General features: G+C 40.9%; 2 protein-coding genes across 4 annotated transcripts in view; both read left to right on the top strand.

The window, feature by feature from the left end:
* Window positions 1–2,715: 2,715 nt before the first annotated feature.
* LOC109903553 (death-associated protein kinase 2) lies at window positions 2,716–20,564 on the top strand. The gene is made up of 12 exons (XM_020500329.2): window positions 2,716–2,924; window positions 7,563–7,740; window positions 8,160–8,381; window positions 13,175–13,313; window positions 13,788–13,917; window positions 16,183–16,231; window positions 17,017–17,043; window positions 17,232–17,384; window positions 17,829–17,874; window positions 17,987–18,076; window positions 18,680–18,766; window positions 19,213–20,564. Exons 2-12 carry the CDS (start codon window positions 7,676–7,678, stop codon window positions 19,291–19,293), a joined length of 1,089 nt encoding a protein of 362 aa, XP_020355918.1. The 5' UTR covers window positions 2,716–2,924; window positions 7,563–7,675; the 3' UTR covers window positions 19,294–20,564.
* Window positions 20,565–21,599: 1,035 nt separating this feature from the next.
* The window catches only part of LOC109903547 (rho guanine nucleotide exchange factor 2), a 63,249-nt gene continuing 60,187 nt past the window's right edge, over window positions 21,600–24,661 (top strand). Inside the window, exons 1-2 of one of the 3 annotated variants that reach the window (XM_020500322.2) lie at window positions 21,600–21,859; window positions 24,086–24,193. In XM_020500322.2, coding sequence (XP_020355911.2) covers window positions 24,164–24,193 — 30 coding nt within the window. In that variant the 5' untranslated portion in view covers window positions 21,600–21,859; window positions 24,086–24,163. The remainder of the gene's footprint in view (window positions 21,860–24,085; window positions 24,194–24,661) is intronic. The other 2 variants (XM_031788690.1, XM_031788689.1) reach the window with 2 other exon arrangements.

Raw genomic sequence — 24,661 nt, forward strand, 5'->3', positions numbered from 1 at the left:
ACACACACACACACACACACACACACACACACACAGGATCTCACCATCATTGTGTGTTACAGCATATGATGACTTGACAAGTGTGATTGAATGACTGGTAGTGGTTCTTTCTTTCGAGTTGCATAGCATGCCAAAACAACTCAGCGCATTCGGAAAGCATTCAGACCCATTGACTTTTTCCACATTTTGTTACATTACAGCCTTATTCTAAAATGGATTAAATTACTTTTCCCCCTCATCAATCTACACACAATACCCCATAATGAGGAAGCAAAAACAGGTTTAATACATTTTTGCAAATGTATTAAAAATTAAAAACAGAAATACCATATCTACATAAGTATTCAGCTATGAGCCTCAAAATTGACCTCAGGTGCATCCTGTTTCCATTGATCATCCTTGAGATGTTTCTACAACTTGATTGGAGTCCACCTGTGGTATATTCAATTGATTGGACATGATTTGGAAAGGTACACACCTGTCTATATAAGCTCCCACAGTTGACAGTGGATGTCAGAGAAAAAAACTAAGCCATGAGGTTGAAGGAATTGTCCGTAGAGTTCCGAGACAGGATTGTGTCTAGACACAGATCTGGGAAAGGGTAACAAAAACAGCATTGCAGCATTGAACATCCCCAAGAACACAGTCCATCATTCTTAAATGGAAGAAGTTTGGAAGCACCAAGACTCTTTCTAGAGCTGGCCTCCCAGCCAAACTGAGCAATTGTTGGGAGAATGGTCTTGGTTTTGGGAGGTAACCAAGATGGTCACTGACAGAGCTCCAGAGTTCCTCTGTGGAGATGGGAGAACCTACCAGAGGGACAACCATCTCTGCAACACTCCACCAATCAGGCCTTTATGGTAGAGTGGCCAGTCGGAAGCCACTCCTCAGTAAAAGGCACATGACAGCCCGCTTAGAGTTTGCCAAAAGACACCTAAAGGACTCTCAAACCATGAGACACAAGATTCTCTGGTCTGATGAAACCAGGGTTGAACTCCTTGGCCTGAATGCCAAGCGTCACGTCTGGAGGAAACCTGGCACCATCCCTACAGCGAAGCATGGTGGTGGCAGCATCATGCTGTGGGGATTTTTATCAGCTGCAGGGACTCGGAGACTAGTCAGGATCGAGGGAAAGATGAATGGAGCAAAGTACAGAGAGATCCTTGATGAAAACCTGCTCCAGAGTGCTCAGGACTTCAGAGTGAGGTGAAGGTTCACCTTACAACAGGACAATGACAGCCAAGACAACGCAGGATTGACTTCGGGATAAGTCTCTGAATGTCCTTGAGTGACCCAGCCAAAGCACGGACTTGAATCCTGATCGAACACCTCTGGAGAGACCTGAAAATAGCTCTGCAGCGAAGCTCCCCATCCAACCTGACAGAGCTTGTGAGGATCTGCAAAGAATGGGAGAAACTCCCCAAATACAGGTGTGCCAAGTTTGTAGTGTCATACTCAAGAATACTCAATGTTGTATCTGCTAGCAAAAGTGCTTCAACAAAGTACTGAGTTAAGGGTCTGAATAATTATGTAAATGTGATATTTCAGTTTATTATTTTTAATAAATGAGCAAATATGTCCAAAAACTGTTTTTGCTATGTCCTTATGGGGTATTGCGTTTAGATTGATGAGAGGGAAAAAACTATTTAATCAATTTTAGAATAAGGCTGTAACGTAACAAAATGTGGAAAAAGTCAAGGTGTCCGAATACTTTCCGAGTGCTTTCCTTGTTTGAAACAGCCTGGTGCATGCATCAATTTCAGACCTCGGCTGGACTCTTGACGTCTCCGTGTGTAGCCACGAGGACAGTTTTAAAACCAGTTGAGCCCCTTTCCATAGCATTACGCCTTTAGTGCGTAAAAGGACGTTACCGTTATATACTCATACCCCAGCTATGTGCTGCTTTTCTGTATCAGATAATGTTGCATTGCTGTGGTATATCGGGACTCAAACGAAACAACATTACCTGAATGATTATAATAGGCGATATTCCGAGAACGGGATTCCAATCAATTGCAGGTAATTTTTTTCATCCAGATGAGTCCATTGTAAAATGAAGTGCACACAGTTGTAAATACCGATTGTAGTTTTAATTTTTTTTTATATTGGTAATGCATAGGCTACTTTACGATCACATTCTCTATCCTAGTTCGTGTTTGTGTGATACCCTACTGTACATCTAGTTGTGTGTGTAGTGGTACTACTTCGATGTGATGGGAATTGGGTGCGTGTGTGTACTTGAGCGAAGAGCATAGTGAGCTCTGCTGAGTTGATCCTGCATGAGTTCTCTGCGCTGCTCCCAGGGGAATGTGTTGTCTGTATTGTATCAGTACCACATACCAGTAGCAATCATAACATATTAATTGTGAGAGTTTCAAGTCCATACGTGTGTAATATTGTGTGTGTGTGTGTGTGTGTGTGTGTGCGCGTGCGCCCAGTTTCCTTGAGCAACGCATGACTAGAATGAAGAACTCGTGGCATCATCATTGGCGACCACAGCCACAAAGTCATAATTATGGCTAAACCCGCCTATTTAAAAAAATGTATCTTCTTAAAAATATTTTAACCTTAACCACACTGCTAACCTTATACATAACCCTAACCTTAAGTTAAGACCAAAAAGCACATTTCAGTTTTCATACAATTTGTGGCTGTGGTAACTAGTGACAACCGAGGCAAAGCGGGGCTGCACCTTGGCAAGCGAACACTCCCAACAAAGTTACACAGAAACTGAAGGAGGGGCAGAAATAAGGTGAACTTTTCCGCATTCCACGGTTAACTGTAAAGAACTCTGGCTGTAGGCCTATTTACACATGGCACAGGAAAGTTTGCTTCGTCGTTGTCTAGTTGTCCTCGTACATGTCACAAAGGAAAAGTAATTGCGACGCATTAGAAGACCAAAGGGCATTCTGGCATTCAGTTGGGTGAGTGTTTCTCCTCATGTTCTTCTCGAGGCATTTTTTACTTTCGGTATTTTCTCTATGATGTATGCTTCTCTCTATATATATAATCGACCCAGACTACACACCACATGTTTGTACAATACGTTATTAACACATAATTAAGTCATATCACCCATTTTCTTTCCAAGTCCATTCATTGCGCATCATAGCAGCAATCATAGCGCTCTGTCTCTCGCTCATTCCCGACTAAAAACGGTGGAATACCTTTTGGAATATACATTTTTATCGGGTTGTGTTCTGCTACGACCTGATGGTAGTAATGGATTGACAGAATCTGAAGGTTGGTCATTTGAACATGAGAAAGGTTGGCACGTTACCCACCGTTTCTTTTGGATACATTGTGCGCGTCGATGTTTGGTGTGAGTTACGGGAGTTTTTTTTTTTCATACCTGGTTGGTCAGAGTTTATGATTAAAAAAAGTTTTGCTTTGCATAAAGTTTAGGCACCCTTACTTCTCTTTCTACCCATTGCCTTTCGTATTTCCCCAATTCCAACCTATCCAGCTTTCATATCATTATTGTGGTTTGCACATAATCATAATCTTTCTTAAATATTTTGCTCCATGTGTTGATCACTTCAGTTAGGAATTCGTAGTAGTATTTTCTACAAATGCATTCCAATGACTAGCTGGTCAACGACTTTATATGCACACACATGCATACACACACACACACACACACACACACACACACAGGGTAAGGCCAAACTCAACATAATGTTGAAAAATGAACAGATCACATTCGCTTAGACACACAGGTGTGGTCAGGGTCTGCAGTAGCCCAGTAATGGATTGAAGGAGCATAACGTTACTCCTTATAGTCCAACGACCGCATATGTTCTGTTTAGAGGCATATTGGCTCCGGCAAGCCGAAACAACATCTTTCTCACACTTATTCTTCAGAATAGAGTGCCCTAGGGCTCCCGAGTGGCACAGAGGTCTAAGGCACTGAATCTCAGTGCAAGGGGTGTCCCTACAGTCCCTGGTTCGAATCTAGGCTGTATCACAGCCGGCCATGATTGGGAGTCCCATAGGGTGGTGATAAGTTGGCTCGGCGTCGTCCGGTTTTGGCCAGGGTAGGCCGTCATTGTAAATAATAATTTGTTCTTAACTGACTTGCCCAGTTAAAAGAATATGAAGCAGTAAGCCACAGCGAGACCTCACTTTTAGCCACTTATCGGAGCTCTTGACATGATGACGTCATAGTGCACCATTCAAAGACAAGGGCCATTGTGCCACTGTAGTGTTATTGGGGGAAGGGGTGGTTTTGTAGTTGCGCGGGAGCTGGTTCTTGAATCAACACAGTGGTTCTCAGAATGTTGTACTTTTGTTGACTTCATAGTAATGGGGTAGGAAGCTGGGGGTGGATCACGAGGGGAATCTCAGGAATCTCTTCTTGGTAGAGTCTGGCATTGGATTTACTGTTCCACATGGGAGGCAACAACATATAGGAATGATTTTTAGCACATGGCTGAGGGGAGGGGACATGCATAAATACAGTCAGAGTCTGAGAGCGAAAGAAAGTATACAGGAAGACTCACATGCTGTCACTAATAGACATATTTCCCTACTCTGACAGACAGACAGGGTATGGTGTGTTCAACAGTCACTTGACCACTTCTCGTCCCCTGTTGGTATCATCTCCGACTCACTCTTTCTTCAGAGAGCCTGAGCTTTCTCTCTCTCTCCGATCCAGCTCTTCGCTCTTCTGTCTTATGCCTAAACGTATCTCCCTTCTCCTCTGTCTCGTCCTGCGAGAGGTCGTTAGCTCACTCTGTCTCTCTTGTCTGTATTCTTGTGTATTTTATACCTCTTTTATTATTCTCTCAGAGTTTTTTTACTCTGCATTGTTGGGAAGGGCTCGTAAGCAAGTCTACACCAGTTGTATTCGGTGCATGTAACAAATACAATTTGATTTTCCCTTGCTCCCTCTCCTACTTTATATGATTGAAAACTGTTCAAGTTGACCCGTCTTGTCCTTGCTCTCTTTCTCTCGCTCTCTTTCTTTCTCTTTTTCTCTTGTTCTTTCTCCCTTTATCATGCCATATTTAGCTTTAGCTGTCTGTCTGTCTCTGTCTGTCTTTATGATGCTGGTTTATTGTCAGCCTTTTTTTTCTCTTTCCCCCTCCCTGCATTGGGTTAATTATATTAGGCACGACTGGACTTCTTCAAGGAGAATACTTCCCTACAGTTATTATCAGTAATCAGTAATCAGTAAAACTGATCACCAATGGTTTGATTTACTTTAACACAGGCTTTCTGAGGGTTTTAGCCTGTTATTTTAATAGTTTGTTTTCACACCATGGGTGGAAATAGGAGACAAAGGGCTGTGAGACAGAGGTTTAATCCTAGACACATGAAAAGTGGGATGTATACGGAGGGTGCGGGGCAACAGAAGACAAATAGCAGAGGGACTAAGGATTTTAGAGATTGGGTCAATAAGGGGGTTTATGGGACTCTACCCAGAGGGGCAGATCCCGGGTGGAAAGCCATACCCTCTGCCCGAGACGATAGCGGGAGCCGGGGTCTGGTGGTGGTCTGCCTGTGGCCGAGCAGGGAAGGGTGTTGCGGATGTATTCCACCCATACAAGTTGCTGGCTTCAGGTGGTGGGGTTGGCGGAGAGGAGGCAACAAAGAGCTATCTCCAGGTCCTGATTGGCTCGCTCCGACTGGCCGTTAGACTGGGGGTGAAAACCTGAGGACAGGCTGGCCGACTACCCAACGAGGGTGCAGAACGCCTTCCAGAACTGGGACGAGAACTGAGGACCAAGATCAGAGACCATGTCGACCATGTCGACCGGAAGTCCATGAATCCGGAAGACGTGTTGCATGAGCATGGCAGCCTCCTTGGTTGAGGGTAGCTTGGGAAGGGGAATAAAATTGGTGGCTTTGGAAAGCCTATTCACCACCATAAGGATGGTGGTGTTGCCATCTGATAGAGGAAGCCTTATTCTGCACACACACAGTGCAGGCGGCGACGAAAGAGGAGATGTCAGAAACCATGATGGGCCACCAAACACGTTGTCGGAAGAACGCCAGGGCCCGACGGGAGCCAGGATGGCAGGTGAGTCTAGAGGAACATTCCCGTTCCAGGACCGAGGATTGGGCAGAGTCCTGGACAAACGTCCGATGGTGTAGCAGTGGGGCTATACAGGCGTGAGAGCGCGTCAGGCTTCCCATTCTTGGACCCAGAGTGGTAGGAGATAGTCAAGTTAAAACGAGTGAATAACAGGGCCAATCGAGCCTGCCTTGAGTTGAGGCAGCATTTATATACTACAAATTAGGAATATTTTTGGAACTAAAACTCTCAATTTCTATATGATTTATTACAATATTTTGTTACTTGAGCCAGTAAAGGGGGCTTTACTATTCTTATGTAGCGTAATTACTTTTGCTTCCCTCTAAGCCTGAAGGCACACGCTTTCTATTAGGCTTAGATTGAAGATATGGCAAATAGGAGTGGCAAGATCATCCACTATTAAGTTGTCAAACACCAGTGGCTTGTTATTGTTGATAGACAACAATAATTTTTTCACTTCTTCTACACTCACTTTACGGAATGAAAATTGACAATGTTTGTCTTTCATAATTTGATCACTTATACTTGGATGTATAGAGTCAGCGTTTGTTGTTGGCATGTCATGTCTAAATTTGCTAATCTTGCCAATGAAAACATAATTAAAGTAGATGGCACTATCAGTGGGTTTTGTGATTCAATGAATGATGGAGCTGAGTTTGTCTTTTTACCCAAAATTTCATTTAAGGTGTTCCAAAGCTTTTTACTATCATTATTTATGTAATTTATCTTTGTTTCATCGTTTAGTTTCTTCTTCTTTTTATTCAGTTTAGTCACTTGATTTCTCAATTTGCTGTACGTTTGCCAATCGGTTCAGACTTATTTGCAATTCCTTCAAAATGGGTGCGGTCCAGAAATGATTTAAATCAAATGGAACGACCCTTATGCCACTACTGTTGATTCATTGTTCTGTCACTGTTTATGGTTTTAACTTATTTGTGCTGTAATAGAGCCCCCTGTTTTATTATGAGCCAAATCCTAATTTCAGACATGCACGTAGGCCTACAACTCGAACTCAAGCTAATATCCTCCATTGGCCTTAACTGAAGATATATCTGAACGTTTGAGTTGCGGGTGCACATCTGAAGCACATCTCAATATTGGTGGTATTATACATTTTGCTTATAGATATGTAGTGGTGTAATGATGTAATATGATGTACTGTTTACATTTATTTATTTTAGTTTTTGTGTGATGTGCGTTGTGTTTAGACCCCCATGAAGAGTAGCTGCTGCCAAGGGGATCCATAATAACCCCCCCCCCCCCCCCCCCCCCCCAAAAGTCAGGATTCAATTTATCCCCTATGCCCCACTAACTCAACTCTGGACCTCGAAACCAGTTACACTGTTTTGTTTTTCATTGTTCCCCTCTAACCCGGGACGCCAGGTGTATGCAATTCATTATCAGGTAGAACAGAAAACCAGCAGGCCCCGGACCTCGTAGGGTAAGAGTTGAATACCCCTGCATGCTATCACGTTTGCCTTAGAACTGTGATATTAATTGTTTTCTTTCTCTCTTTGTTCAGGTCCTGACCTGGTGAAGCGATAGTTGAGCGCACCATGCAGTACTTGGACTTCAACCAGCAGTAATATATAGTGGGTGGAAACGGAGGGATAACCTGGGGAGAAAAAGAGAAGTATGGCCGTCTTTAATATGCTTGAGAATGTGGAAGACCTCTATGAGATCGGAGAAGTACTTGGGAGGTAAGGATGGACATTATAAAAGGTATTCTTGCATGAGGCTGTTTAAGTGAGGAAGGTATTTTAACTCTGAGTTCAATTAGTTTAAGGTCAATTTTGCATATGCTGTCTTGCTCCATAGCTCAATGTGAACTAACATTCAATGTAAGCAATTGGAATAATTCAGAAACTGACATAATTGTGTCTAGAAAGAAAATACTGAAATGTCAAGAGTTTAAATTTTTTTTTTTTTACCCATCTACCAATAAGGTGCCCTTCATTGCAAGGCATTGTAAAAAATTACATTGCAATTACACAACACAAATAAATCTGTGTTGTGTTCAGTAGGAACACATTTTTATTGGACAAGCTCAGGAAGGACCTACCTATTTCAAAACTTTTCCAAACAACAACTAAATTGTCTCATTCTGTCGTCACCCCAGTGGCCACTTTGGGCAGGTGAGGGAGGTGCGCGAGCGGGCCACAGGGGCTCGCTGGGCTGGGAAGTTCCTGAAGATCAGGAAGTGCGCTAGCAGCCGGCTGGGCATGGAGAGGAAGAATGTGGAACGGGAGGTTGAGGTCCTGCAGGCCCTACAGCATCCCAACATCATGGCCCTGAAGGATGTGTTTGAGAGCCGGGCCGAGGTGGTGCTGGTGCTGGAGCTGTGAGTGTAGGGGGGAGGTCTGACATGAGATACATGCAGGGCAAGTCATTCATTTCCGATGATGTGGCTGAATTATGTAGTAGAGTTAGAGGAAAACTCTACCCAAAAACTATCTTTTGGTATTTGTTTCATTAGTCCATTGTTGATATAATCCCCAAATGTTTTGCAATCAAGTTTAAGATATATAACTTTCAAAATACAGAAATACAGCCTATTTGATGCATTTTGTTTGCATCATATGATGCTGCTTGGGCGGTATCTAGATTGTCGTACCTTCAAATATTAGACAGCGAGGCTCTTGATCCAGGAGGGGATTCTCTACTGATACCAAGTGAAGCTTGATTTTGGAAGAAGCTAGTCACTTAGCTAGATGGCTAACTAGCTACTAAATGAACACACCGAATGCACAACATCAGAGCATTTAGCACATTTTAGACAGTTAAATATTTTAATATTTAACTGGCAAACATTTAGTTATAAGTACCAGGCTATCAGTATGCTTTATAATGATAAATTGCGACAGGTTGTAACGGTTTTCTTGAGTTGAAGGAGAAGCGGACCAAAACGCAGCGTGGTTATTATTCATGGTTCTTTAATAAAGAAACTATACTTGAATAGACTAACAAAACAATAAATGTGAAAAACCAAAACAGCCCTATCTGGTGCAAACACAGAGACAGGAACAATCACCCACAAAACCCAACACCAAACAGGCTACCTAAATATGGTTCCCAATCAGAGACAATGACTAACACCTGCCTCTGATTGAGAACCATATCAGGCCAAACATAGAAATAGACAAACTAGACATGTAACATAGAATGCCCACTCAGATCACACCCTGACCAAACAAAACATAGAAACATACAAAGCAAACTATGGTCAGGGTGTGACACAGGTGAAATGAAGAACGCAGTCTTTTTTTATATCCTAATGTATTGCACAAATTGACTGCAGGTATTTAATTAAAAAGTAGCTACAAATATTACAATTTATTTTAAAACATCAAAGAAATAGTTTAAATTGTTATTAACGGTATTGAAAAACCATACCGTGGCTATTTCCAAATACCCTGGTATACAGTGCCTTCAGAAATTATTCATACCCCTTGACTTAATCCACATTTTGTTGTGTTACAGCCTGAATTCAAAATGGACTTTTCTCTCTCCCCCATCTACACCCAATAACCCAATAATTTATTGAAAATGAAATACAGAAATATCTAATTTACATACGTTTTCATACCTCTGACTCAATACTTTGTAGAAGTACCTTTGGCAGCGATTACAGATGTGAGTCTTTCTGGTCTCTAAGAGCTTTCCACACCTGGATTGTGCAACATTAGCCCATTATCCTTTGCAAAATTGATCATTGCTAGACAACCATTTTCAGGTCTTACCATTGGTTTTCAAGTAGATTTAAGTCAAATCTGGAACTCGGCCACTCAGGAACATTCTCTGTCTTCTTGGTAAGCAACTCCAGTGTAGATGTGGCCTTGTGTTTAGGTTATTGTCTTGCTGAAAGATTAATTCATCTCTCAGTGTCTGGTGGAGAGCAAACTGATCCAGATTTTCCTCTAGGATTTTGCCTGTGCTTAGCTCTCTTCAGTTTATTTTTTATCCTGTCCTTAATGATTACAAGCATACACATAGCATGATGCAGCCACCCCTATGCTTGAAAATATGGAGAGTGGTACTTACTTAGTAATGTGCTGTATTTGATTTGCCCCAAACATATCACTTTGTATTCAGGACAAAAACTGAATTGATTTTTTGCAGTATTACTTTAGTGCCTTGTTGCAAACAGGATGTATGTGTATTTTTTAATTCTGTACAGGCCTCATTTTTTCAGTCTGTCAGTTAGGTTAGCATTGTGGAGTAACTACAATGTTGTTGATCCATTGGCCTCATGGTGAAATCCCTGAGTGGTTTCCTTCCTCTCTGGCATCTGAGTTAGGAAGGATGGCTGTATCTTTGTGACAGGGTTTATTGATACACCATCCAAAGTGTAAGTAATAACTTCACCTTGCTCAAAGGGATATTCAATGTCTGCTTTTTTACCCATCTACCAATAGATACCTGTCATTGCAAGGCTTTGTAAAACCTCCCTGGTCTTTGTGGTTTAATCTGTGTTTGAAATTCACTGCTCGACTGAGGGACCTTACAGATAATTGCATGTGTGGTGTACAGAGATGAGGTAGTCATTCAAAAATCATGTAAAACACAAGTATTGCACATATAGTGAGTCCATGCAACGTATTATGTGACTTGTTAAACACATTTCTACTCCTGAACTTCTTTAGGCTTGCCATTACAAAGGGGTTAATGTCTTGACTCAAGACATTTCAGCTTTTCATTTTTAATTCATTTGTAAAATATTCTACAACATGATTCCATTTTGACATTATGGGGTATTGTGTGTAGGCCAGTGACAAAATGTCTAATTCAGGCTGTAACACAACAAAATGTGGAAAAGTGAAGGTGTGTGTATGGTATACCACCCAAGCCTAATGATGCATTTCGGATCATATGATGCTAAATGCATCCCACTGCCTGTATTTCTGTATTTTGAAAGTTATATCTCAAATCAAAATCAAATCAAATGTATTTGTCACATACACATGGTTAGCAGATGTTAATGCAAGTGTAGTGAAATGCTTGTGCTTCTAGTTCCGACAATGCAGTAATAACCAATGAGTAATCTAACCTAACAATTCCAAAACTACTACCTTATACACACAAGTGTAAAGGGATAAAGAATATGTACATAAAGATATATGAATGAGTGATGGTACAGAACGGCATAGGCAAGATGCAGTAGATGGTATCGAGTACAGTATATACAGTGCCTTGCGAAAGTATTCGGCCCCCTTGAACTTTGCGACCTTTTGCCACATTTCAGGCTTCAAACATAAAGATATATAACTGTATTTTTTTGTGAAGAATCAACAACAAGTGGGACACAATCATGAAGTGGAACGACATTTATTGGACATTTCAAACTTTTTTAACAAATCAAAAACTGAAAAATTGGGCATGCAAAATTATTCAGCCCCTTTACTTTCAGTGCAGCAAACTCTCTCCAGAAGTTTAGTGAGGATCTCTGAATGATCCAATGTTGACCTAAATGACTAATGATGATAAATACAATCCACCTGTGTGTAATCAAGTCTCCGTATAAATGCCCCTGCACTGTGATAGTCTCAGAGGTCCGTTAAAAGCGCAGAGAGCATCATGAAGAACAAGGAACACACCAGGCAGGTCCGAGATACTGTTGTGAAGAAGTTTAAAGCCGGATTTGGATACAAAAAGATTTCCCAGGCTTTAAATATCCCAAGGAGCACTGTGCAAGCGATAATATTGAAATGGAAGGAGTATCAGACCACTGCAAATCTACCAAGACCTGGCCGTCCCTCTAAACTTTCAGCTCATACAAGGAGAAGACTGATCAGAGATGCAGCCAAGAGGCTCATGATCACTCTGGATGAACTGCAGAGATCTACAGCTGAGGTGGGAGACTCTGTCCATAGGACAACAATCAGTCGTATATTGCACAAATATGGCCTTTATGGAAGAGTAGCAAGAAGAAAGCCTCCCACCTTAAAGATATCTATAAAAAGTGTTGTTTAAAGTTTGCCACAAGCCACCTGGGAGACACACCAAACATGTGGAAGAAGGTGCTCTGGTCAGATGAAACCAAAATTGAACTTTTTGGCAACAATGCAAAACGTTATGTTTGGCGTAAAAGCAACACAGCTCATCACCCTGAACACACCATCCCCACTGTCAAACATGGTGGTGGCAGCATCATGGTTTGGGCCTGCTTTTCTTCAGCAGGGACAGGGAAGATGGTTAAAATTGATGGGAAGATGGATGGAGCCAAATACAGGACCATTCTGGAAGAAAACCTGATGGAGTCTGCAAAAGACCTGAGACTGGGACGGAGATTTGTCTTCCAACAAGACAATGATCCAAAACATAAAGCAAAATCTACAATGGAATGGTTCAAAAATAAACATATCCAGGTGTTAGAATGGCCAAGTCAAAGTCCAGACCTGAATCCAATCGAGAATCTGTGGAAAGAACTGAAAACTGCTGTTCACAAATGCTCTCCATCCAACCTCACTGAGCTCGAGCTGTTTTGCAAGGAGGAATGGGAAAACATTTCAGTCTCTCGATGTGCAAAACTGATAGAGACATACCCCAAGGGACTTACAGCTGTAATCGCAGAAAAGGTGGCGCTACAAAGTATTAACTTAAGGGGGCTGAATAATTTTGCACGCCCAATTTTTCAGTTTTTGAATTGTTAAAAATGTTTGAAATATCCAATAAATGTCATTCCACTTCATGATTGTGTCCCACTTGTTGTTGATTCTTCACAAAAAAATACAGTTTTATATCTTTATGTTTGAAGCCTGAAATGTGGCAAAAGGTCGCAAAGTTCAAGGGGGCCGAATACTTTCGCAAGGCACTGTACATATGAGATGAGTAAAGTGGCATAGTTTAAAGTGGCTAGTGATACATGTATTACATAAAGATGCAGAGTGATGAAAGAGTACAGTATATACATATACATATGAGATGAATAATGTAGGGTATGTAAACATTATATTAAGTAGCATTGTTTAAAGTGGCTAGTGATATATTGACGGGTATCTTAAACTTTATTGCTGACATGCAAAACATTTTAGGTCTATATCAACAATGGACTAATACCACAAATACCATAAGTTTATTGGGGGAATTTTCCTTTAAGTTCTGACACCTCTCCATTTCTCCTCGTTCCTCTTTCAGTATTAGTGGAGGAGAGCTGTTTGACTTCATTGCTGAGAAGGAGAACCTGACGGAGAGCGACGCCATCGACTTCATGAAGCAGATACTACTGGGCGTGGGCTTTATGCACAACAAACAAATAGGCCATTTTGACTTAAAGGTAAATTATGCTAGTGTTGATTTGACATATGATCCAACTTCTTTAGTTTGTTCTCACTCTATATGATATTTAAGAATCCAGTTCTGCAATAGTCTGTAGTAGTGGTTTACGCTAACCTCCCCAATAACACTGCTAAAGTAGTATTACACATAAAAATACTACTACACAGCTTGTTCATTTATTGAATCCAAAATCCTAGGCTTTTAGGTATGAGTGCTTAATGTGAAAAGAGCATATCTGTATTCATCCATCCCAAAATCACACAAACATGCTGACACTGCTACTTATTAGTGCAAACGTCCATGTCGCATGCTCATGTTTGTATCCACAGCTGCCACTAAAGGGAGTGTGCCTGTGCACTAGGGTGTTGAAGAACATGCTGTTCACGGTCCGGTCGGTCAGCATGCTGCTGACCTTTATGGTCAGATTGTCCTAATTTTGCATGTAAAATGTGTACTCCCCTTCCACGATCAGCCGGAAAACATCATGCTGTCGGACAAGATGGCACCAAACCCCGACATTAAGATCATTGACTTTGGGCTGGCCCAGTGCTTGCAGTCGGGGGAGGAGTACAGGTGCATGAGTGGCACCCCCCAGTACATTTGTGAGTAGTACAGTCCTTTCATATGAGTTAGGACCTGTTTAAATACTATGTAAATGCATGCATCCTTCCCCTCTACCTACAGTTGTTGTGAATAACTTATTGACATGACTGGATTCTTGAGGGCTTTGTAGTGAAACCTATTGCTTACATTATATGCAAATTGTCACACCAGTGATTACTTTTAGGAAGGAAACAGAAGAAAAGGACAAGGACAGACTAAGCTACGTTCAGGACTGTTTCTGCCACCATGGTGGATCAGTCAGAATGTGAATCCGGAGATGTAGCAGTAATCCAGGTTTAGGGGTATTTATTACACAGTTGAACCCGGGAACGAACAGAGGCACACGGGGGAGGGCTTGGAATGGAGTTAGGGCTTGTAAGGCCGGTAGGAAGGATGTGACTTGTAAGGCCTTGGAGATAGGATTGGATGTGGTGGTCTGGAAGGGATTTACAAAAGGGAGACGTTAGAAACACATCAACATAAAAAAAAGTGCAGACAGGACAAAGTAGTACCAAGTGACTTACAGAGAATGGACTTAAGATAACCACAAACTAAGGAGGCTGCCAGGACTAAACATAAAAGGTAATTATCATAGCATGGATATAAAGGATACAACATAAGTTCAGGAAGCATAAAATACATGGTTGACATTTTACTCCTACAACTTAAGGCACCCTCATCATCACAAGAAAGGCAGGGCCACACCCCTTGGCATCACCGAGCAAACTATTCTAGTGTGTAGGAAGGAGCATGCTGGTTAAATGGGGAACTGAAAGTGGTGAAAAGGGCAGAGGATGGGTGATTTGGGAGTGGAAACAGGTGTGGTGGAAAGGGGCAGATACGTTATTAAAGAATTTGAACAGGCTCCTTGTAATGTAGTGCCTATGTGGCTGAGGTCTCTTCTGTGGAAGTGAGCTCCTATTTCTAGGTCCAGGTGTTTCCATGGAGACAGTACAAGAAGTGCAGTGTCATGATCTGTTTTGATGGTTTTACGATAAACTAGGGTGGTTGCAATTCCAATTGAAACAGGAAGCGATTTGGATGGTCTAGGAAAGTTGCCATTTCAGGTCATAACTACATTACCCTCCAACCCAGATAATTTCAGCAACCTCTTATCAATATAGTAATTATATTCTACATATTTAGTAATATATGACAAAGCAAAATAATCCTTAAAATCCTATTAGATTTTGAAACAACTGGTAGTTTGCCCCAAGACACACATCTCAAGCTGTCAAACACTATCTGCTTCAACACAGATTTGGTCAGCATGATAAGGTTGGCATGGTTACAAAGCTGGCCCTGTTTGGAATTCAAATGTGTTTGCCCAGCAGTAGCAGATAAAGTACTATTGGTTTAAATAATACAATGCGACTGGTGGAGGAAGTTATCTCAAAGTCACTGGCGTTGGTCCTACCGGTCAAACAATCTGAATGATTTTCTGATAAATGCAGTGTTCAGTTTGCATTCTTGAAAATGAAAATGTTTCCTTCACAGTAGGTGTGAAGTCTGATAGGCCATTGGGGTTTGCGTATGTTTCAAGAATGCAGCTACATGCATAGACAAGTCTCTCAGATTGCTTTACTGCCATGAAATACCATTTGTAGATATTGCCAAAGCAGTATAGTGGTACAGCATTTCAGTAAATACAGTACAATACAATGAGGATAATGAAATCCAGTTCATTTCAGCAGTAATAGTAATAATAGTACATACAGCTCCAAAATTATTGTGACATTGACCCATTTTTTGTTGTTGTTTGTCTCTGTACTACAACACTGCATTTGAAATGATACATTATAGTATGAGGTTGTTGGATGCATTTGCTGTTTGTTTTGATTGTGTTTCAGATCATTTTGTGCCCAATAATAATCCGTGGTAAATAATGTATTGTGTCATTTTGGAGTCACTTTTATTGTAAATAAGAATAGAATATGTTTCTAATCACTTCTACATTAATGTGGCTGCTACCATGATTACGGATAGTCCTGAATGAATTGTGAATAATGATGAGTGAGAAAGTTACAGACGCACAAATATCATACCCCCAAGACGTGCTAACCTCTCAGCATTACAATAACAGGGGAGGTTAGCATTTTTGTGCAGGTATGATATTTGAGTGTCTAACTTTCTCAATCATATTCCAAACTTTATTGTATCCTCTCAAATCCAAAGTGCTGGAGTACAGAGCCAAAACAACAAAACATTTGTCACAGTCCCAATACTTTTGGAGCTCACTGTATAATAATCTCTCCCTTTCTCAGCCCCTGAAGTGATCAACTATGAACCTCTGAGCACAGCTGTGGACATGTGGTGAGTGTGTGTACCGCCACCTCTCCCAACATACACACTCACACTTGCATATACAGACACCTAAATGGAACCTCAAAACACACACCCATCCCACACCTCTTGCTACCATAAATATATATATATATACACACAAAGAATGTCCCCCTTCCATTAAGCCCTCGGGATGCGTTCAGGCATGTGTAGGCACGCTCTCTCCTTTCCCTAAAAACACAGTGTGACTGTTTCTGTTTCTGAGTTCAGCCACTGTGTAACAATCCGATTCTCTAGTGGGTTTCGGCTAGATACTGTGTTGTTTTCTTTACACAGAGATGAACTGTTTTGAGTCTAAAGGGTTGGAATTAATTGTAGTACAGTGGAATATGAGTGTATCTAGACGCGCTACACCCCAGCGTTAATAAATGGTGCAAAAATATAAGGACTTTAGGGGAAAAACTACTTACCCCAGGACACTTCATATTGTGACTATCCCCGAAAAAGTAAATGAGCATTCAGATGTCTGTGTTGATCTTTGAGGTTTATTTTAGGGACAAACACAGGCTTATGTTTTTGATGTGTCATACCCCTCCCCCAGAGCCTCAGGCAGGAAAATGTTAGAGGAAGCTGATTATAGTACATTTGGAAATACGAACGCAAACATTAAAAAACTACTCACCACAACAGCTCTGTCTACATCCTTTGGAATAAAGTTAAGATATTGAGATAAGAACTGAGCCTCTCTAGGTCCTCCATGAACAAAATAACCACATGACTGTTAGATCTTTGTTTGTGTTTACATCCCCCTATAGGAGCATCGGAGTGATCACCTACATACTGTAAGTTGAGGGAGAAAAGGGGGGTGCTAGTGTACATTTGGATTTACACATATGCTCAATTCCAAATCAACCCGTAGCCTACTATAACCCTATACAAATGTGACAATACTGCCATTTTCCTCTGTTGACTTGGAATTGGGCTATAGTAACAGCAACCTTCTTTTCCCCGACTCCGCTTATTTTCCCAGACTGAGTGGTTTGTCCCCGTTCCAAGGGGACACGGACGAGGAGACACTGAGGAACATCATAGCCCTGAACTACAAGTTTGACGACCACCACTTCAGCATGACCAGCGCCATGGCTAAAGACTTCATCCAGAAGCTCTTTGTGAAAGATCAGAAGTAAATAATGCATTGGTCATGGGTAATTTGGCCAACTAGGATGTCCTTTTACGATGTCAAGAACAAATATGGATCGGTGACTGTAATAGTGAATGGATCACTTATTTTGTGACTTTGCACCTATCGTAAATGGACAGATACCTGCTTTTTTCATCCATTATTGATAGAATAGGAACTCTGTATTGTATGAATATATCACCCTTTGTCTGGCTGCCTGTGGTTGCCAGTGTTTGTCTGCCTGTCTCTGTGTAGTGAAATAATGACAGCTGAGAATGACGGCTTTTCCCCCCAGCTGCTTTTAATAGAATATGAACTTACATGTATGAAATTAATAGATTACCCTTTGACTGTATGTGGCTGCCACTGCCTGCCTCTCTGCCTTTCTCTGTTTGTCTGTCTGTGTGCCGATCCTTATTGTCTCTCTGTCGGTCTGTCTCTGTGTAGTGAGAGAATGACCGCTGAGGAGTGTCTACACCACCCCTGGATCAAGGTGAGAGTCGGCAGCACAAGGCTTTGCTCCCGACAAACGGTTTAATATTGCACGTTTAATATGTGTACTTGTTATTAATCTCCTTCCCTCATCATCGCTTCCTCTTTTTTAGCCTCTGACACGGAAACAGGTGGCCAACAGGAATCGCTCCTCCATCAACATGAAGACCTTTAAGAAGTTCAATGCCAAGAGGAAATGGAAGGTGAGTAGGATATGTGTCCTATATTTGTCCTATCATTTTATGCCATATCACATATTATGACACTGAATAAAGCTCAAATCTTGAAAAAGTGCATGCGTTTTATTACAGATAATGATATCAAACGGACTTCATTGATACACAGTCAATGCTTGTCTTGTGGAACTAAACTAACAAACAGGGCATGAACGTGACACGGTAATGTTTAGTCCGAAAAAGGCCCTTTTCAAGTCTACTCTGTCTATTAGAACACAAAGTGCACTGACATTATAGTCTGGGACAACAGAGTACATGTTCACTAAATGTAGTTTTACACAAGACAAACACAAAACCGGTTTTGAACGTACAGCCACATTGAGAAACAGGGCCTATACATCGTAGTGTTAGTTAAGGGCGGTGCTCAAATAACACAACAGCAAACGTTGACATAGCATGTGGGTCGATATTTACTCTTACTTACTCTTCTGTTCTCCTGATTGGTCTTTTTTCTGTCTAACATCTGACTCTTATGTTCTGCTGTCCCCTCCCTCCATCCTCCCCTTTTCTTTCTACCTTGTTTCATATCTCCTTTCCTCTGATCCTCTCGCTCTCTCTCCCTCTCTGTAGATGTCATATAACATGGTATGGATGTGTAACAGGCTGCATCGACTGAAGCTGCTTTGTAAGACTAGTGCACAGGTGGGCGATGAACTGGTGAGTAGTAAGGCTGCCATGACAGTCCAACGAAGAGTTACACTTGAACGAATCCCATTACATTGGTAATTAAGTGTGCCCATCATTTCCAACCTCTATTGTTAAAAATGAGATTCATTGCAAAAATGCTATATTTCAAGGCTTTGAAAATGAACAGGTGATATAGCCTACTGTATCCTTAACTCAAATGGCTTATCATCCAAACTTAGATTATCTCTTGTTTTTATGTGTTTGAGGACATCTATAAAATCACATAAATAAAGACTAAAAAGGGAGCGTGGGGTAGAAAACATTGCATAGAACTTGACGCATTCATCTTAGTTGCTTGAACTGTTCTGAAAAGAACAATGTGAAAATAAAATAACCGAGCAAGCACACTATAATTTGTCTGCTTATAGTGTGAATCCGATAAATGAGAACTAACCTGCGATATCTCTCCTTGTCAGAGACCGTGTGAGAGTGACCAGGAGGACACAGAGACCAAGCCAGCCTCACTCATTCGCCGGCGACTCAGCAACAGTTCATAGACTCGACCACCAGGGGGGAGACAAAGCATCAAGCTGCAGTGCACAGTTTCCTTTACAGTGACACAACCAAGCCTACAGTATTTGCACTCCCCCTTTACCAGGCCTCGAGGGAGGGTAAGACCAAGACAGGCTGACACAAGTGCCGGGCACACAAGGAATTTTCGGGCTCTATGTCCCTACATGAGACTTTTCCTTGATGAAGTGGAATGGAATCTACGGCACGAGGCCTGTCAAGGCTCAACTTTAGGCTCAATGCACTTCAGGTGGATTGGAGGTAATTCCAGTAAGAGCACAAGTACAAAGGTGTGATGGCTTCCGTGAGGGAGCAGATATTTAACAAGGCTCTCGATGGGGTAAAATTTAAGAAAACCAAGCATGACTTGTTTTTAAGAGTTCAGCTCACCATTACTGTGGCTTATTGCATATTTTTATGGTGCTTTTGCAGTTGTAAAGGTCAACTGATAGCAGGCGGTGACATTGTTCTTATGGTGAAGTTACTGATTTGGGGATGAACAGTACTGGATTGCCAGGTAGGTCACCCGTGATACAAGTCAGTATTCGACGTCCATCCATGTCGGAGGATGTCAGGAGGGGATTATTAATGTATTATATTATGTTATATACAGTATAATAATACAATTATACAATATTATATAATGCTATACAATTATAAAATATCGAGTGTCCTAAACATGATTACCAAGTACTCTCATCTTGTACGACGGACAAATGTTTTAAGATAACTGACCAGTATAAATAGCACAGCAAATGAACTTTTAAAGGTTCTACTCCTAGAAATAGGACAATGAATACATTCTAGTTTTACTAATCCAAACAATGTCGTCCTGCATACAGTAAATACTCTGAACACTCCACGCTCTACTGCAGTGTTTCCCAACCCTAGTCCTCGAGCACCCCCAGCAGCACACATTTTTATTTTAACCCTGGACAAGCACACCTGATTCAACTTGTCAACTAATCATCAAGCCCACAGTGAGTTGAATGAGGTGTGTTTGTCTAGGGGTACCCAGGGTTGGAAACACTGCTCTACTGAACTAGTAGCGTTACTGAAGATACATTGATGCATGACAAGTAACGTGACATGTTGGTCTATGAATGATCTTTTTGTGAGAACTATATACGTTTTCTGTTTCTCTAAGAAGTTTAAGAATTAGTTTTCTTTGATTATATATCCTTGTGAAAATACTTTAAATCGACTGTCAGTGTTAAGTGTGGTTATTTTAAATAAAGGTACATGGTGGTCAACAGGTTTTGTGAATACATTTTGGAATCATCCCCCTTGCACACTTTTTAAATCATAGGGAATCGAACAATGGTGCAGGCCATACTTTTTAATCAGCTCTTAATATTCTAACTTAGACTAGAGTTTTGCACCTCTGCACTAGTTTAATTCTGCAATGTGTCATTGTTGGTCAGGGGGGACCTGAATGCTGTCAAGCCGCATTCTTAAAAAAGTCTGGGTAAATAGGAACATGACCATTGTGTAATAGCCCACCCTTGAAGCTGTAGCCTATATTTTGAGGACCAAAATTAAAATAAGCCTTTGGGCTTTATTGTACTAATTCTCCTTTAAAAACAGTCCTATGTAATTTATCCCACTGGAGCATCTTATTTTTCATTAAAATAGATACATTTATTAATTAAATACAACCTTTCGGATGAGTGCAGATTGGGGTTCCAACCGGGTTCCAACAGTCTTCGGTCGCCCTCTGCAGGAGTAAACCAAAAAGCACAAGAACGAATACATGGGCTGGCCCATCAATGATTTCTCTATTGATGAGAGATGATCAATACAGAAAAAAACAGTAGTGGATTGATTGCCTTATCTGATCCATTATCAACCTGAAAATTAGTTGATATAATAAAGTATCTCATGAAATGTCTAGGCCTATAATAAAATTATAATTCTATAATAGAATACACTTTTGTGAGAGATAAATAATGTTAGAGTTACATTTAAAGCTATAATATCATGTTTACATATGATACTATCAAAGAGTTGGTGCAAAAACAAAACATGAACAATAAAACAATATTTAATGTTGCACTCCATGTGATTTTCACTTATAAGTCATTTCTACAAATCCTATCAATCGGTAATCAAGCGATACGTTGAAATTCAAATAAAGTTTAATGTATGGGTTTAACAAAATTCCAAAAACGTTATTTATATTTCTTGATAAATCATTATTTGTAATAAACCCGTCAATTAAAATGTGCACGCGCGCGTCTCAGTCCAAAGTGCTTGAGCTGCACGCACGCAGTCCACAGAAGGAGGAGATGGGGGAGTAACGATTCTCGCAGAAGACCAAGGGGCAACACGACAAGAAGTTATTTGGCGACACTGCTGAGGCGGGTCAACAAACAAATGACCGAAGACTTCGTGTAAATATTCGACCTGGAAAATCGTTTGGCAATATTCTTACGAAGCAGTCTAGGTGGTGTCTTGAAGCTTGTTTCCTTTTGGATCAGGTTCTTTTCTCTGGAACTATTTCTTGGGATCTCGCGCAGAAAGAAACGGATTGATTTAAATCCAAGAAGAAAGGTAAAAACCGCCGAGAGAACTTCTTATTCAAAATATAACTAGGAACAATGAGTTTATACACCACCAAATTATTGTACGAACTTTGAAACAGAACAGTAGTCCATTTGCATTGTAGTGAGTGAATGTTTCGTGGAGTCAGGTACGAACATCTTCCATTAAAAAAAACGTGAATTCGTCTTAATTTTATTCACATTTGCGTCGATATAACCCGTGTTTTCAGTTAGCCTAAATAGTGTAGTCATCAAAATCCGTCTAAATTAGCCTACATACAATTATACTGTAGCCTAATTACTACCTTGCTTGTAATATACTACGACTTGCTTACCTCTAAATTTAGCGTTAAATAAAATGGCAATGTCTTGACCATTCAGAGCAAACCTAACAGTGCGGGTGGCTTACACTAAGTTAAATATATATCTAAACCTATACTTAGTTTTTAAAGTTTTGTTTCTCCTGGGTTGTTCTTCTAAAGTAAAACGATACACAAGGCACTAGTAAATATGTCGTCTCCTACGAATGATGCAGCGCCCTTCTCCCGTCTTGGGACAATCAGTGTAATTTTGTAAATGCCAGATCTCAATGACAAGACACATCATTCACCCAAGTTTCAAAACATTTTTGCCGGTGCTGTCAAAGATATCACGTACCGAGCAAGACAGATCCACAGTACTCTCCCTGATTTCATCGTAGGGGGACAATAAACCCTAGGAGCCGGAGACCGAAAGTACAGGAAGTTATGAGGATGGCCACCTTTTCAGAACACTTTTCTCAACAACAGTAAAAAACAGCACTACAAAGTATGCTTTAGCATGTATTTCATTATTCTAAAGAGAACGCTAGACTGCTATAGTTTTACAGCAATAACTCAGCTCATAGACTCATACCCCATTCATACAGAGTGCTTTAACTACAAAGTACCTTCCTTTTGCAGGTTCAGAATTGTGGGGGGCAAAAATAAGGGATTCTATCAATGTGCATATTTAGTCAATCAGACTTTACCTTAGTAGTGTAGGTCTATAGGCAACAACCAGGCAGCAACTGTAGCAGAAGCCCTTTCCTCAATGTGCGTTTGTCTGAGTGTCCCCATTTCCATCCTAAAGAGATTAGATAATGAATGCTTGGAGTCATAGGGAGGTAAGGTGAATTCAAGACCCTTTGGCCATCTCTCCCCCAGGAGTCTCAATTGAGTAGAATCTGTAGATAGTCACGCTCAATGTTCAGCTAAGAATGTGTATCCCCCTGAGAGCGAGAGAAAAAGAGTAACACAACAATCCTTAAACTCTTTAGCTGTTTTGTGAAGGGCCCATGTCTTTGTATTACGGTACATCCCCCAAAGCACTTGTTACCTGAGACTAAACCATCCTCATCGTGCTGCCTGACGGATTTCACGCTTGAAGTGCGCTACTTACCAAAACCGAGCTGTCGGAATGAAAAAGGTCAGAGAATGAACTTGTCGAGAAAGGAAACCAAGATTATGCAAGTGAAGAATAGCTTTTGAAGGTACTTACTTAGAACTTCTGATACAGGTCTGTCTGAGAGGTGGAGTAATGGGGGGAAAGAGATGAGGAGAATAAGAGCAATGTTGTGTGGTAGCATTTTGTCACTTTGGATGTAAAAATGACTCATGTATTTTCCTACCTTCAACCATCTTTGTTTTATTTCCAGAAAAACAGGGATGGAAATAGGCCAGTGCTTTTATTGGCACTCCCAATATAAATTTGTGCAGCACCATAAATGTTGAAATATTAACGTTCGCAACCCCCTAGGCATAAGAATATCAATGGTGTTCAAGTCCACTGTTCACTCTCTCAAGAGTCAATGTATAATTCGACCCCTGCTTCAAAATGTTCCCACATTCTATCTTTGCCTTAGAACATAAACTGCAGCCTGGCTAATCGCATATCTGTTTTGTGCTGTCATGATGACCCCTATGGTCATTGTCATGCTATACAGTACTTAATTCACCTCACCCCCATGAATAGGAAGAAAGAGCAGGAGACTAAAGATAGAGAGGGGGAGGGAGGTATAAGTGGGGGGTTTATGGTGGGGAATGAGTGACTATTATGAGTTGGGGGATGGAGTGATGACATAGGGGGACAGATAGAGGACAAAGACTAGAGCGACAGATGGAGAGAAGGTAAGAGGCGCAGTTATGTCTTCTTGCCTAATGTTTTAAAATTCTACCCATTTTGAGTCTTTCTGTTTGTGTCTACTGTCTTTCTATAGGGGCGAAAACTGCAGCATGTGATGAAAGTGTAGTCGGCAGCATTGACCGCTGCAGCATGTGGATGTCAGGATGCAGCTATGTCAATTGAAGAAATCCGGTGCAACCATGTCAGTGAGATTATTCCTTTTATTTTATAGAGCTGAAGTGTGAGGGTCTGCACCAAGGCTAGTAGTAGTAGGTGGCTAGTGCGTAAGAGGATAAACTGGTAGAGTTCTAAAGTACTCAAACCAAGACATATTGTGGTAATAGTGGGAACTTTTCAAGTATTTCCATCATAGAATATAACTCAATGGGCAACAAATAGAAGACACTGGTGCTTGTTTTAAGAAACCAAAAGATAATTTGTCAATACAGGAAGTAATATGTAATTATCATTTTAGCATGTCATTTTGAAGAGAATACCAGGTAAGTAGTGGACTAATGAGGAATAAGGAAAATAAAATATTTACTCAATATATTGAATAGGTGTAATAGGCTGGGCTGTTACATTGAATAGTGGGACTTTAGAACAGGTCTTTCAAACTTGAGTTTTACCAATTATATTTACTTGTGTTTTGATGCTTTGGTTGCCCATA

This window comes from Oncorhynchus kisutch, linkage group LG14 (genome assembly GCF_002021735.2).
Source record: "Oncorhynchus kisutch isolate 150728-3 linkage group LG14, Okis_V2, whole genome shotgun sequence".
Taxonomy (NCBI): domain Eukaryota; kingdom Metazoa; phylum Chordata; class Actinopteri; order Salmoniformes; family Salmonidae; genus Oncorhynchus; species Oncorhynchus kisutch.